The sequence below is a fragment of the Xiphophorus couchianus genome, chromosome 2 (assembly GCF_001444195.1).
Source record: "Xiphophorus couchianus chromosome 2, X_couchianus-1.0, whole genome shotgun sequence".
Lineage (NCBI taxonomy): Eukaryota > Metazoa > Chordata > Actinopteri > Cyprinodontiformes > Poeciliidae > Xiphophorus > Xiphophorus couchianus.
Window position 1 is genome coordinate 31329013 of NC_040229.1, and position 15607 is coordinate 31344619.

The 15607-nt window shown below is 41.5% G+C and overlaps 1 protein-coding gene across 1 annotated transcript in view; it reads left to right on the forward strand.

The window, feature by feature from the left end:
- poc1b (POC1 centriolar protein B) overlaps window positions 1–12295 on the forward strand; it is a 42220-nt gene extending 29925 nt beyond the window's left edge. The window contains exons 11-12 of the mRNA XM_028005035.1: window positions 8484–8729; window positions 10985–12295. Of these exons, the coding sequence (XP_027860836.1) occupies window positions 8484–8729; window positions 10985–11143 (405 nt within the window). The 3' untranslated portion in view covers window positions 11144–12295. The remainder of the gene's footprint in view (window positions 1–8483; window positions 8730–10984) is intronic.
- Window positions 12296–15607: the final 3312 nt, after the last annotated feature.

Below are 15607 nucleotides of genomic sequence, written 5' to 3' on the forward strand. Positions count from 1 at the left end.
GTGTCGGTGGCAACATCTAGTTGTTGCTCACGTGACTCGTGTGTTTCGAAAAAAGTGTTTCCATTGCAGTTTTGCGAAATAAACCAATTTTGTTGCGGCCTAAACCTTTTATCAAAAAATGTCCATCCATCCATCCATCTTCTTCCGCTTATCCGAGGTCGGGTCGCGGGGGTAGCAGCTTCAGAAGGGAGGCCCAGACTTCCCTCTCCCCGGCCACTTCTTCCAGCTCTTCCGGGGGAATCCCAAGGCGTTCCCAGGCCAGCCGAGAGACATAGTCCCTCCAGCGTGTCCTGGGTCTTCCCCGGGGCCTTCTCCCGGTGGGACGTGCCTGGAACACCTCACCAGGGAGGCGTCCAGGAGGCATCCTGACCAGATACCCGAGCCACCTCAACTGGCTCCTCTCGATGTGAAGGAGCACCAGCTCTACTCTGAGTCCCTCCCGGATGACTGAGCTTCTCACCCTATCTCTAAGGGAGAGCCCAGCCACCCTATGGAGAAAACCCATTTCGGCCGCTTGTATCCGCGATCTCGTTCTTTCGGTCATGACCCAAAGCTCATGACCATAGATGAGGGTGGGAACGTAGATCGACCGGTAAATCGAGAGCTTCGCTTTTTCGCTCAGCTCTCTCTTCACCACGACGGACCGGTACAGCGCCCGCTTGACGGCAGACGCTGCGCCAATCCGCCTGTCGATCTCCCGCTCCCTTCTTCCCCCATTCGTGAACAAGATCCCGAGATACTTGAACTCCTCCACTTGGGGCAGGACACCCCCCCTGAGCCGGAGAAGGCACTCTACCCTTTTCCGGCTCAATGTGTTTCTTCAAAATTTCCGTGTTTCCATTAAGCAAATGTATTTTCAAAATCTCAAATTGTGCAAGGGAAACCCAGCTAGAGTTACACTTTGATTGCATGTATATCTGAGTGTCATCAGCATAGCTATGAAGAAAGTGACAAACATTTGGCTGCGTATTAGGTTCAGAGAGCAAGACAAGGTATAAACACTCGTTTTTAGGAATGGGTTTTAAAGAATCTGTAATTGTTGAACAGTTTCTTCCAGGTTTGACTCGTAGTTTTCAGGTGTGCCTGAGTCTAATGTGGCTCCCATATTACATTTATCCACATGCAATGAATTGGATCTGCAAAGAGAAGCTGTCCTGAACATACCTGTAAATCTGTAATTGTGATTTGCTCATCTTGTAGAGCTTGGATGGGGGAAAAAGGAAGCTGCATAAAGAGTAAATATCCCTCCCCTTCAATCCAGGCCAGGACAAAGCAGGTATTTAAAATGGATTAATAAAAGATTCTTAAAAGGAAGTCAGAAGGAAGGTTGGGGTGAGATCTAAAGCTTCAATTTCCTCCCAGTCCCACCAAAACACCACATCAGAGGATTTGTCTTTCACTCGTCTGTGCCCTAATTGTTATCTGCCAGTACACAGTATCTGCTAATGCAGCTGATTATACAAGACTTGAACCCATATCTAAAGATCGTGGTGAAGCAGCACTGTTGCTTTTCAATGGCAAGAGCTCAGAGACTGTTGGCGAAAACAGAGGAGGTTCATGTGGTTTTGAGGAAGTGAATACATCCACTTCTGTTGCCACCCGCCTTCATTCGCCGCTATCTGTCTGCTTCTCACATCCGCATGATAGCCACCCACACGGTAAAATCAAAATGTCCTGCTCAGCAGTGGACTGCCATCCATCCATCCATCCATCCATTTTCTGTGCACCCTTGTCCCTAATGGGGTCGGGAGGGTTGCTGGTGTCTATCTCCAGCTACGTTCCGGGCGAGAGGCGGGGTACACCCCGGACAGGTCGCCAGTCTGTCGCAGGGCAACACAGAGACATACAGGACAAACAACCATGCACACACACACTCACACCTAGGGAGAATTTAGAGAAACCAATTGACCTGACAGTCATGTTTTTGGACTGTGGGAGGAAGCCGGAGTACCCGGAGAGAACCCACGCATGCACAGGGAGAACATGCAAACTCCATGCAGAAAGACCCCGGCCGGGAATCGAACCCAGGACCTTCTTGCTGCAAGGCAACAGTGCTACCAACTGCGCCACTGTGCAGCCCCTTAATGGACTGCCATTAAGTGATTTTTTTTTCTTTTTTTCCTATCCATAGATTTGTCATCTAATTAAAACAGAAACATTGCTTGTCATTATGCTATCACTTACATTTAAAATGGTTTAATATTCTCCCATCTAACTTATAACAGAGTGTCTGCACGTCCTTTGGCAAAACATTACGTGAAGAGGTGACAATATGTTAACCACAGATCTTAAATTTTGTCTTGACAGGATTATTTAATTCTGTATGTTATGATTTTTTTTATTTTGTTTTTTGCCCTTGCAGGACTTTTTTTTTTATCAGCCAAACGTTTGAGTCACACTCAGACACATCGTTCATTGCGTTCTCTGACTCGAGCAGTTGAGGCCACCAGTAACTTGCCGCTGACACACCCTTGCTACTTTGCTGGCTTTTTTTTTTACGTGCATCAAATTTATCAGCAGTTGACTGGACTAAGTTTGCACATTTCTGTGGACATTTAGGTCTTACATTCTATTCATAATGGTCTTAAAAATGTGCAAAATGCTTCCCACGTTTAGTTTGATCAGCATGCAAGGATCAGTTGTGCATCACTGTAGAAATACCAGCATCATAAGGCTGAAGAGTGCTGGGTTCATTTTGTTTAATCAGGTGTTTATCTGAGTTTCAGTGGTAATTATCCACCATATTTTAAGTTACAGATATTTCCGAGATTATTCGGGAAATTGTGTTCAATTATTCAAATTGACATGTTATTTGTAATAGTATTAAGCATCACAATATAGATTTTCATTGAGAACAACAAGACTGTAAATTTGTTGTGGTTGAGGCGCGAGGTTAGTGAGAGGAGGCACTGCATTCACAGACCTCCTCACTTAAGATCAAAGAACTTCTTCGAGGAGTCAGAGTACCGGAAGTTTCAGCTAAATCTCATCCTCATGGTAATTACTTTTTTGATCGGACAGCTGCGACTTAATTTAGGCTCGGAGGGCAAGCTATTCACAATTCTTTTGATCATAAAACATTCAAGCAGGCCCCATTAAGGTTCTAACATGAACAGGCCTTTTGACAGCCATTCCATTTTAGGTAATTCTGCTGCAATCGCGCTTTTAACGACATCAGCGCATCACTGATTAGCATTTAACTGCTGCGCTGGATACTGTTGCAAAATGTGTGAACTTATGTTGGAGGTACAATATACCACCGTTTATGTCAAGTTTACTAACATTCCCCTTTTTGATGGTGTGTTTCAGAGCTCTGAAGCTCTAAAACACACCATGTTTCATACCGTGCACTTTGCACACTTAAAAATTCTCCACGATAAGGAATTAAATTAAAGACTTAACGATTGGTCAAACCAACATCAATCAAAGGCAACAAAGTCTTATGCAGACTCTCATTAGAGTCAGAGCAGACAAATTAAGGATGTGTGGTGTTACTGAATCGCTGATATGTATTGATAAGAAATGCTTATATCTTATATATACACATTTTATATTAGTCGATATTGGGGATGTAGCAAAATCTTGTGACATTATAACAGCACACTATGTCTTGTTGGGGTTAATGCTTTCTTGTGAGCACCAGCCAGTTCGGGTCACTATGGCTTTGCCTGAAGAAATTGAAATAGAAGATACTTCAACTACACTAAATCATTTCTTTGTTGCATTTAAAGTTCCAAGTGGAAACCCGAAATTGTGACGGTGCGACATACGAGACAGGGAAATTGTGTAAGTACTCCATGTTGTTTAAATGCAAAAAGTGTCAGAAAGCATCGCTATAACAACCATTGGATGGATGTCTAAAGGTACATTATAGCTACATAACAATCACAGCTATCAGTAGCAACTGGGAAACGTCGTGTAGCAGACCATGCACAGTGAGAGAACCGTCCTAAGGTCTGAAGAGATAAAAACAAATCAGAAAATGAAGGATTAGTTTGTTGAATTTGTGGCAAAATCTGTAAAAATGCTGAATAAAGACCTTTGTGAAGCAGAAATGTTATCTTTGAAGTAATATTAAAATCTCGTCCTGTATCGTTCTTGTAAAATCAGTATCGTGTCTCGTCTCATACGTTTTAGGGATCGTTACGCCCCTAGTCGATATTAATAATAGATTTCTTTTTTTTTTATATCCATACTGCCAAACTAGTGATGTGACCTGACTAAGGAGTGCCACTCTACAAGTTGATACCACACATTTTTAGAGTTTTAGTTGTAAACAATTATGAGAACCATGTATTCTTTCCTTCCTCTTAAGAATCATGCACTGCTTTGGGTTGGTCTGCCGCATGACATTACACTGAGGTCTGTGGTTGCAACGTGACAAAATGTGAAAAAACGTTTCTGCGAATGGGACACTTTTGCAAGTCAAGTCACTATCCATGGTAACATGTAAGCCTACACAGATGCCACAGAGTTTGTTTGTTTTTTTTAACATAATTTTTCATAGTTACCCATCTAACCAAACTTTATGTGATGATCTTTGTCGTACATTTAAACTAAATATCAGTGTTAAAGATCCTAAAAGGGAAAATAGATCAGCTAGGTGTCAAACCACCACTCGTCTAATTATAAACTAATTTTCCCGCTGAGCTTTTCAGCGTATTTCTTATTAATTTATTTGAAAACTTGCATTTTTTTTTTCTGTTGCACCAGAACGAGTGTCGAAACTGTTGGTTCATGTCACTCCCACTTCCTTCCCCCTTTGTAATTACAGCAGCTCATTCTACCCACCTTTGCATTTGAAACCTGCCTTGCAGCAACGCCAACACGACATTCCTGCCATGATTATCTGCTGTTACAGCAAACCATGACTCCGGACTTCCTGCGGAGCCTCGAAGGCTCGATTCTTACCTCCCCTAAAACCTCTTGGGTTCCGTTGACAATGTCAGGCTTGAGCTCGGTTGAGTGCGCAATAAAGCGGTGTTTGCTTCACGTTGTTTCCGTGGTGCATCCCATCCACTGCGTCCGCCCCAATTAGCTCCCGACGTGCTTTTTAATTCAGATGTTCTTTTGACAAATTTGCATTTCAGTTGCGTGTGTTTTCCACCGCCCATTTAATACCGCACACACTGATTGTCTACATGTGTTTGAACATTGACTTGTTTTTTTTTTGTGCATCAATTGACACAAAAGACAGCTGGGGTGCCTTGCCTGTTAAACGTTTGATTACACCCAAACTTCTTGGAAAAGGGATGGGGGGAGTGTGGGTATGAAGGCCCGGGTCTGCTAGGCATAAATGAGCAGAGCAGATGTTGGCCAGATGTGGCCAAGGAGAGAAGAGGGGGAGGGAGTTCATGAAGGATGAAAAGAAGAAAGAGGGGAAAAGGGGAAAAAAATGAACTGAGATAACAAAGTAGACTGTCTGCCACACACGGACAGCTTTGTTCTCCTCTTCCCTCTTAAGTGTAGCCTTCCGCCTCTTCCTTTCTTTAAAACACATTCCGCCTGCCTTCTTCTCCTCCCTCCATTGGCCTCCTTCTCCTGCTTCCTCACAAGTCTCCCTTTGAAGTGAGGACAGCGTGCAGGAAGCAAGCTGGAATCGATTGCTCCGTGCATTAGGCCAGGAATGTGTGACACCCCCTCCTTTTCCTCTTCCTTCCTCTCCCATCCCTCAGACACATCCCTCATTAATTTGCCCCCTTCTGTTCCTCCTGTTGCACCACCAAAAGTCACTACCATCGCCCAACTTCGCCTCACTTTCTGGAGTTTTCTGGTCCCAATTGTTCCTCATTTCAAAATCAATCATTTTGTTATATTAACCCTACCGAGGGGTCGTCACGATGATAAAATTTCAGATTTGATGCTTACTCTGAGTTTCGTTCTGCAGTATTTTGGAAGGTCTTGTTGAAGAATTGTTTCGGAAAAGTGTCGTCATTTGCAGTATGGCCTTACTAGTGCAAGCCCAATTGGAGATGCACCGATCCGATATTAATATCGGTATCAGTCCTGATATGGAAGAAAATTCTAGTTCTGGTATCAGTCTAATTTTATGCTTAGTGCTCTGAGCGATGTGCTTTATGTTTTGGATTATATTTACAAATGCTAATTACACTTTTTGAATCATTTAAAAGAAGATTTGCTGCAGTTTGTTTTTACGTGTTAGACCAAGCTAGTCAATTTATTGTTTTTGTCACTTATTATTTATTGTACATCGACTGTTCTATTTCTAATGGCACATTAGGGGCATAATTTCTAGGTAGCATGGTCGGGGTTTGCAGTTTAAGGTTGTGGTGCAAGTTGTTTAAGTAGACAACTTAAACAGGAGTTTTATCTACTCCTGTTTTTCTGGGATCAGTAGCATAGCCAAGTCACAGAATAGAGGGGAAGGGGAGGTGGAGATTCGCACTGGTGGGAAATCTCAGGAAAGTCTTTGGTGTTTGTAAATGTTCAGTGTTCTCAAGGTGCAATTTTCTTCAAATTGTAAATCGCAAGAGCTGATATTTGGGCATTAAGCGAACGAGTACCGAGTTCATTGTTGATGTAATCTCCTGGAATGTAAGAGGCCTTAGGAAATTGATCAAACTCAAAACAGTAATGAATAGACTTAAACAATAACATCCAAAAGTGTTTTTTATCCAAGAAACACACTTGCTTACAAACGAAGTTGCACGACTAAGAAGATGATGACCAGGTCAAGTATTTTCTCCACATGCCAGCGGGGTGGCAATTCTTATTCATAAATCTTTACCTATTTGTATAAAAAAAAGCTATCATAGATCCTGCTGGGAGATTCGTAATAATCCAAGCCTCACTGATGAACCAAAACTTAATTTTGGTTAACCTGTATGGTCCTAATATACTGTATTATGTCTGTATTCTGCTGATACTTGGGGAAAATTTAAGGGGTATGAACAAACTTGGCGAAGAAGCAGAATTCTTCTTCTCCTTCTGTTCCTCTAAAGATCTGCTGGTGGAAACATTTGAAGCAACTAGGCCTCACGTTTACAGATCCGCTCCTCTTCTCACACAGCATTTAAAAAAAAAGTGGATCTGTCAGTCTGTTGCATTTGTGAGAACACTCAACAATAATAATAATAAAAAAAGTCAAATTTCCCTGAGAATAGTTTGTGATTTCTGATAAATGCAGTTGGAAGAGCCATCATTTATAAGCTGCATGTGCTACAATAAGACGTCTTCTCTGTGAATACGAAAACAACGCTCCGGTTAAACAGAATATACAGTTCCAGTATTTAATTGGTTTTGTCACATTTCTTGAGCTTATAAAAAGTAATGCAACAACTTAAAGTTTGAGCCTTTAACTAGCTTTTCTTGCCGATGCCAGTGCATGATCTTATCAGTTTTTTTGTAAGCAAGTGTTGTATAAAGACGGCATCAGATATTCAGTACCGCTCTGTGACACAGCAACATCTAGCATGCAATCACTCCAGTCTATCAGATTGCAATGAGCTCAAGGTCTCTTGCATGTCAAGACAGGAAGCAGTTTTTATGTGTGTGTGGCGTATTAAAACCAACATGTTTTTGCCGACTCTTGTGTATATCTTATAAAGGAAAACGCAAGATTTGAAATTGTCCACTGGATCAGTAAAAGCCTCCTAACTAGTACCGGTGGTCAACAGACAGAGTGAACAGCGTGGTAAAATGTCAAACCTGTGCTGAAGGATGCAGTTGTGTTTTCTGGCCGTTCCCAACTTGTGCTGGATTTCGGCCCAGATTAGAGATGAACCGGTCTGATATTAATATCTCTATCATTTTCTTTATTATTTCTTTTACATTGGCTGCTATTCTCCTAATTGCGCTGACTGAAGAAATAAAGGTTGTGTTTGGTTATTACATGTCTGACCAAGCTTGTATTTAAGTGTGTCGCACTGGTGTAGAGTTATCAGGTTTACAATTCAGGACATTTGTCCGTGTTTAAAAAACTAAAATGTTTTAAGTCAATTGAGCGCTGGTTTTCTATATCAGATTGGTATTGGTTGATACTGAACCAAAAATATTTCTATTGTATTGGAAGTGAAAAAAATGGGTCAGCGCAGCCCTAGTCTGGATGAGAAAGGTGTGATTGATTTGGTAATTATACTAGTATGAAAGAAGATAACAGCTGCTGATGGCGTATTGGCTTCTTGAAATGGTTTGATTTTTTTTTTTCTCCTCAGTAATTAGCAACTTTAATTTAAAAATTGCATTTGAAGTTTACTTGTATTGTCTTTGACTAATATTTAAATTGGTTTGAAGTTCGGAAACACTTAAGTAAGACAAACAAGCAAAAAAAAAAAAAAGGAAATCAGGAAGAGTGCAAACACTTCTTCACACCTCTGTAGATGTCCCAGTACTGATGGCTGGAAAAGGTGTCTTAGATGAGTTGATTCTGAGTCATAAGCAAGCTGAACACCCACCACAAAAAGTGTTCCTATCCTTGAATAGTTGAAAGCTTTTAGTTTTTCCCACTTTTGACGCCCACACAGGCAGACTTCCTGGCACGTCGTGTCACCGGATCGAGAGCGGAAGTGTGGACCCGAGGTGAAAGTGCCAGCAGGGCAGGGTCGACTTCTGGGAACCAGACCGGCTCAGATGGCCCGAGAAGAGGAAAAGGAAAGGCGGAGGAAGAGGACACGGCGCAGACCCGCCCACTGGACGTTCTCCCCGGTCGTCCATCAAGTCTGGACTTCACCCTGCAGCACATTGTTCGACAGCTGGACGTTCTCACGCAGGTCAGCTGGAGGGGAAATCTGAAAGCTGCTGAGAAGCAGCTTCTTAGCTACGTTTGTGACTCATTTCAGTGGAATAGTTTTAATACTGTCAGATTTTTTTTCTTTCAAATTTAGCTGTCTTATTACTAATCAGAAATGAATCAGAAATAGTGGACCCTGCTAAAGCAATATTATAGCTGCGCAGTCCTTCGTTGTCAGTTAAATAAGCGTCTTTCTATTTCATCTCATATATTCTCATATATAATTTTTCTCTTGGGACTTTTTTGTCAGACAAAACTTTGAGTCGTGTGTAGACATCTTCACTGCGTTCTGTGACTCGAAGCAGTTGAGGCTACTGACAACTAGCTGCTCACATACCTTTGCTTGCTAGCTTCTTCTAAGCCAGTGGATCTCAACCTTTTTTGGGCCAGCTCCCCCTATCCATTAAAGTCAGTTAAATTTTGCCTGTTTTTCTGTATCATATCAACATCGGCCTGTGCTAAACCTCAGATATCTGTATCGGTATCGGAAGTGGAAAAAAGCAGATCATTGCATCCCTAGTCTCAATGCCTTAAAATGTTGCCGCAAAGGAAACATCATTTTTCAGAAAGGTAAATGAGAAACCAGGTCATCCATTCACAGAGCCTCTTCTGCGTCTCCCACTTTATGTTTCCAGAGCGATGACGGAACCAACTCCACAGGCCGTCCGACTTGCTTTTGCCTCTGTAATTATTCTGCGACTGCTGTGTAATTATTGTGCGTCCTAATTAGGGGTTGAACCAATTAGTCGACTAGTCGACTAGTCGACTCTAGGACGTCTCGCGAGTTTTTACATTTCATGTCGACTAGTCGCAGTCATGTGATTGCCGGTGGTGACAGCCTGTGCTGATCTGACAGCACAGTATACGTCACAAGACACAAGAAAAATAAGTTAATACATTAGTTTAAATGATATGTAGATGGATGCATATTTGTGGTTTTACAGTGTTTTTAAAAGGAGATGGAGTTGCAGCTGCAGTCCACTACAAAACACGAGCCGTCTAAAACTCGCCCCCTTCCCGCTAAGGATGTCACTTAGCCGGCTCGCGAGTGTCTTTGTCACGACGATCTGTAACTAATACATTACACACACAGCACCACTGCTGCCGAAGAAATCCTTGATTTTTTTTCGCTACCGCAGATCCCCACCATGGCGAACCCGCTGCAGTGGTGGGCCAGCAACCAGGGCAGATTTCCCCGTCTGGCAAACCTCAGCAGAAAATATTTAGCTGTTCCGGCAACCAGCACAGAATACCATTACGAGAAAGCGGGCAAGCCTTCATCCGGCTCATGTTGATGCCCTTGTTTTCCTACATGTCAACCAAGAAAAAACCCCAACAACTCTTAGCGAAGAGAATATTGACAGCGAGTGAACTTTATTTACCCCCCTCCCCCACTCCGGCCCCCCCGGCCCCCGTGCCACCTCTTTTTATTGTTTTTACATGCCATCTAAAAGATGTGCGTTTCCTTTTGAATGTTGGTTTCCCAGCAACTTATTATTTATCATAAACTATCCCGATGTTTTGTTGTTTCACTTGTTGCTGTTCTGTGTAAATGCCGTATTTTTCCGTGAAAACGGGTAATAAAGCCTGTACGTTACTCCAAAGCTTTGCGTCTTGCGTTGCTATGACGTCACAACGACTAGTCAACTCGACATCGACTCGACTTTTATCATGTTGACGTTGACTAGAAAATATCTTAAATCGTTCAATCTGCTGAGTCAGCAGAGCTTCCTGCCTGCCGCGCATCGGGCGGAGGAGAAGCAGGTGGTTTCGTTGAATTCAGCTGTAACCAAACGGGATCCGTTCATAACAAGTTTGGCTTGTGATGTTCCAAAAGCACCATGTAGTCAGTGTGATCATTTGACTCCTATAGTAACTATCCAGAGATCATCAGCATCAGCCGGTGTTTAGAAAAAAAAAAAGTCAGACCCGACTTTGTGCAACAAACTTTTCCCCGCTGCTCACGAAGAATCTCCATAATAGACTTAGTAAAAGCAGGAGAAGGGGAGAGTGTGTGTGTGGGGGGGTGGGGTGGGGGGTGGCGGGGGGGTCAATATTTGCCGTGAAAATAGCTAATAAAGCCTCCAAGTAGTTGTGAAGGGTTTTTGCGCTTACGTCACTATGACGTCACCGCGACTAGTCGACATCGACTCGACTATTATCATGATGTAGTCGACCTTAAAAAATATGTAGTCGTTCAACCCCTAGTCCTAATCCCCCCTGCTCCCCATGCAGACCGTTTCCGTGTTGGAGGAGCGTCTCACCCTAACAGAGGACAAGATGAAGGAGTGTCTCCGGCATCAGTCTCAGATCCTGAAGGACTTGAAGACATCGGGACAGAGATCTAGGACGGCGAGCGAAGAGATGGATGAGTCCATTTTTCATTTCACTTAAGGATCGTCTTCTGCCCCCTCATCTCTCAGGCATAAACACCCAGAGTGGCTCTCTGGCTTCTCTCGTAACTGTTAAGAATGTATGGGTACGGGTATATGTGTGAGTGATTTATTTATTTTTGTCTTTTTTTTTTTTTTTGTTAAACAAACACCATGGTGGTCCTTACCTGGGGTCAGAGGGTTAATCAGGATTCTGACGGCAGTCAGTGATTTATGGTGCATCTCCTTGTGCGAACGAGCGACCGACATGTTTCCCCGTGTTTCTGTCATCACGTCTGACTGACATCCAGCTGTACGGCCCAGCATCCATCTGTGTCTGAGCCGACATGCTGAGGTGTAACCTGCTGTGACAACAGGCCATCTGCCTCAGCGCCTCCCAGCATTTGCATCTGGTTACTTGTAAATAAGCCGGTGCTTTTAGCAGTTTGCTGCTGCAAAAATTTGTATTATTATTTTTTATATATCAATTTGTTTTGCATCTGTTGTTGTAAAATTCTGATATATAGAAGCATCAAACTGGGCACATTTAGCCTCAAATTAACCTTTGATGATTATTTATATGTTGATAGATAAAATATGATATTGCACTTCTTTAAGGCTATCAAGACCAAAATAGACTTTGGTTTTGCATAATATTTTTATTTTGCAAACAGGTTTCCTCTGACTGGTCGTAATATTATTATGTTTCATGAAGTTGTGACTCGATTCTCATGTAGAGTCTTTTTTAGAAAACTAAAGATTAGGGTGATTGCATACCAGAGGTGTTGAGAAAGCTCAGGTTGCTTTCATATCGGCCCTCAGTTTATCTGTATTATTGGGTGTGGTGTTTCTCCTCTTCTCATTGACAGTACTAGTCTATAGTGTCTCAGTGGGATTCAGGTCAGACTAGTTTGCTGGCCAATCAAGCGCAGGAACACCACGGTCATTGAACCAGCCATTTTGGTGCCTTTGGCTACGTGGGAAATACCAAGTCCTGCTGAAATATGAAATCATGATCTCCACGAAGCAGGAAGCATGAAGTGCTCTAAGATTTCCTGCTAGACGGCTGAAAACCCAGTGAAGCAATAACGGCAGATGAAATGGAACATGTGTTTTTATCATCTGTAAGGCATAGTCACCAAAATATCATGAAATAAAGGCTTGGAATATTTAACTCTGTGTAATTATCCTACATGATTTTTACTTTCTAAAATAAGTAAGAAAGAATGTTGGTCTTTTACAATATAATTTTTTTAAAAATCTCTTATGCAACAGTGATAGTTTTAAGAAGATAAGTCCTTGGTAAGTGTACATTCTTCACATCTGACACCAATTATAATTCACAAAGCAGATGCTAACAGTACTGTTAGCAGCTAATGGTTAGCCAGTGTCTTCACAGTGTTGACAAAACATTTGCTGTTAGCTGCTAATGGTTAGCCTGTATTTTCACAATGCGAACAAATCATTTCCTGTTAGCCATTAATAGTTTACTGGTATATTCACAGTGCTAACAAATCGTTTCTATTAGCATTTCACTAATAGTTAGCCAGTATATTCAGAGTGATAACAAATCATTTGCTGTTAGCCATTAATAGTTTACCGGTATATTCATAGTGCTAACAAATCATTTGCTGTTAGCTGCTAATAGTTAGCCAGTATTTTCACAGTGCTAACAAATTGCTTGCTGTTAGCAGTTAATAGTTAACCAGTATGTTCCCAATACTAACAAGTCGTTTGTATTGTGTCACATTTTAACACAAATTGTGGAGGCTTGTTTAGTGCTGTTGTAACAGTATTATCAGCCAGCCAAGTATGGTTTATTTCAGGAGCTACATCCTGTCTTAAATATACAGCATAAGGTAACATTAGCGCACACCTTCATATCATTGGGCATAATAAGAATTTACACTTATTTCACCAGATGGAGTCACATTCTGGCAATTACTATGTCACACTTAGCTATTTTTAGCCATTGACAAAAACAGATGTTTTAATGTTGCGAGAAGTCATCACAAATCATCAATTTGTTTCTTTCACTGGTAGTGGACCACCATGCTTCCACTGTGCATAGCTCCGTTTTATATTGGGCCAAATCTCTTCATTTGGTTTGCTGTATAACGCCCTTCACACTTTGACATGTTCCTTCTTGCTGTATATCAAACACTCCATCTTTGAGATGTTTATGTTTTCCGGCGACTGAGGTGTGGTGAGCTGTGTGGCTGAAGTGGGAGGAAGCTGTAAAAACAAAAGCCACACGAATGGAGAGCTCTCCACCGACTGCTGCTTATCTTGCCCACCACATCCTTCATGTCCTCCCTGGCTTTTCTGTTTTTCTTTTTGCAAGTTCCTTCTTTTTCGTTTTTTCCCGCCAGATGAAAGTTCTTCTGCCAGCTGAGAAAAGCTTCAACTCTGCCAAAGCAGCAAGAGCACAAATAGTGTGATGTTCACAAGTTAAAAGTGTAATTTAAACTTAAATCAGAACATGCTGCATGTTGATATGATCAGATTTTCTTAGCCTTTTACTGTTGGCCGATGCCATTTCACCAGGCAGACGTTTTCCTTCTGGAGGCCCTCACACTCATTCACTGCGAACGAGTGCACACACAAACAACATTAGTCGCAAAACTTCGTGTATCCAGAAGCAGGAGAGCCACAAGCAGATGGTTAATGACCAATTTCCACCTTCACTTCCACTCAGATCTCATTAAGTGCACGCAGGTCTTGCTTTACTGCAAACACAAGTGCAGTGTGGGGGCGTGCGTGTGTGTGTGTGTGTGTGTGTGTGTGTCTGTGTATGGGACTACCTTAAGTGCATCGTGAACATGACCCTATAACATGTTAATAGCTTCCTCAAGGAGGGGTTCCCCGTTGTTAGACAAGTTAGTGGGCTTGTGCATGGTGGCAGTTTATTGCTGAGTTATAAGTCGTGTGTTTGTCCCGACAGTTATAAGTTGTGGATGTATTTAGGGAACTGTTTTTCTCAGTGCTTGTTAGATCAGTCAGATATGGTGTCTAATGAAAGTATTAAACTTTTCCTAATTTTGTGACATTACAACCGCAACCTCAATTGTATTTTATTGGTATTTTCTGTAATAGATCAAAATAGTGCATCAAGGTAAAGTGGGAGGATTTTCTTTTTTAAATAAAGTGTGATTTTCAACAATTACCACAGATTTTCAATTGGATTTAGGTCTAACCTTTGACTGGTGACTGCTTAGTGTAATATTTTGTATTATAATATCTTCTTGTGTCTCAATGTAAAGAGGGATGAAGAAAAAATTGTTCCACATACTTCATGTATGTATTTTTCATAAAGAAAAAAAAAGATTTTACAAAAGAAAACAATTATTTTCTTTCCTACTCCTAATGATTTTAATTAATAAAAAGTTAATAAATAAATACACTGAAATGTGTAGCTGCGAAGTGACGAAATGTAAAAAAAGCTAACTTTTTTTGCAGCTTTTCAAAAGTTTGCTCAGAATTCACATGACAAGTGGATGATAACATAACTTGTGTGGAAAGAAGCCGCCACAAATTCCCAATGTTGAAAACAACATGGACCGAAGAAGTTACAGTTTGCCAAAGGACACATTAACGGGCCTGAGAACAAATGCTGTGACATTTTGTGGACTAATTAAAAAAAATTTAAAATAGGCCCTTTTTGGGCTTATGGACCACCCAGTTTGACAGACAATGCCAAAGAACTGGATTAGGGCCAGTTGAACTGTGAAGCAGTTGGCTCAAGCCTATTTTATTACACACCATGAATCATGGATCAGATTGGATTAGGGATGTGAACCATTAATCGACTTGTGATTGTCGATTAATGTTTGTTAGGTTAAAATGATTTCCTATCTTTTAACTAATCATGTCCGCCAAGACTGTTTTTCAGTGTTGTAGTGTGCCCACCAACCAGAAGAAGGTGCCACTGGTCATCCTCATCTGGACACAGATGATAAAGGAAGAAAGATGGCGGGACAGTACCAGAATGGGAAAGCGAAAAGGTCAATATGGAATCCGGATTGGGATGCAAAATCTATTTTATGCAATTCTGTTTAGAAATATAAACACTCGACGAACTCCCATTAGTTTTTAGCTGGACTATGAGCTGTTAGCTAGACTCTTACTAGCATTGGTTTTAGCCTTGCTAACTATTAGCTTGTCCATGAGTTTGATCGTTTTTAATTCTTGGCTCAATTCTTATTTGCTTTTAACTTGATCATCATTAACTATTAGCTTGACAAATTTTAGCTTTTGGGTTGACTTTTAAATGATTTTAGCTTGACTGTTATTAGTTAATAGCTTGACCCAATAGCCAATAAATGGTTGAGCTATCAGCTAAGGATGGCCAAGCTAATAGATAACAAGAGTAACCCCAATGGGGTTATAAGGGCCAAACAGCTAATGAGACCGACTAACAACTAATAAGAGTCAAACTTAAAACGTAAACAAAAGCTATAAATGTTTCAGCTAATAGTTAATGTGG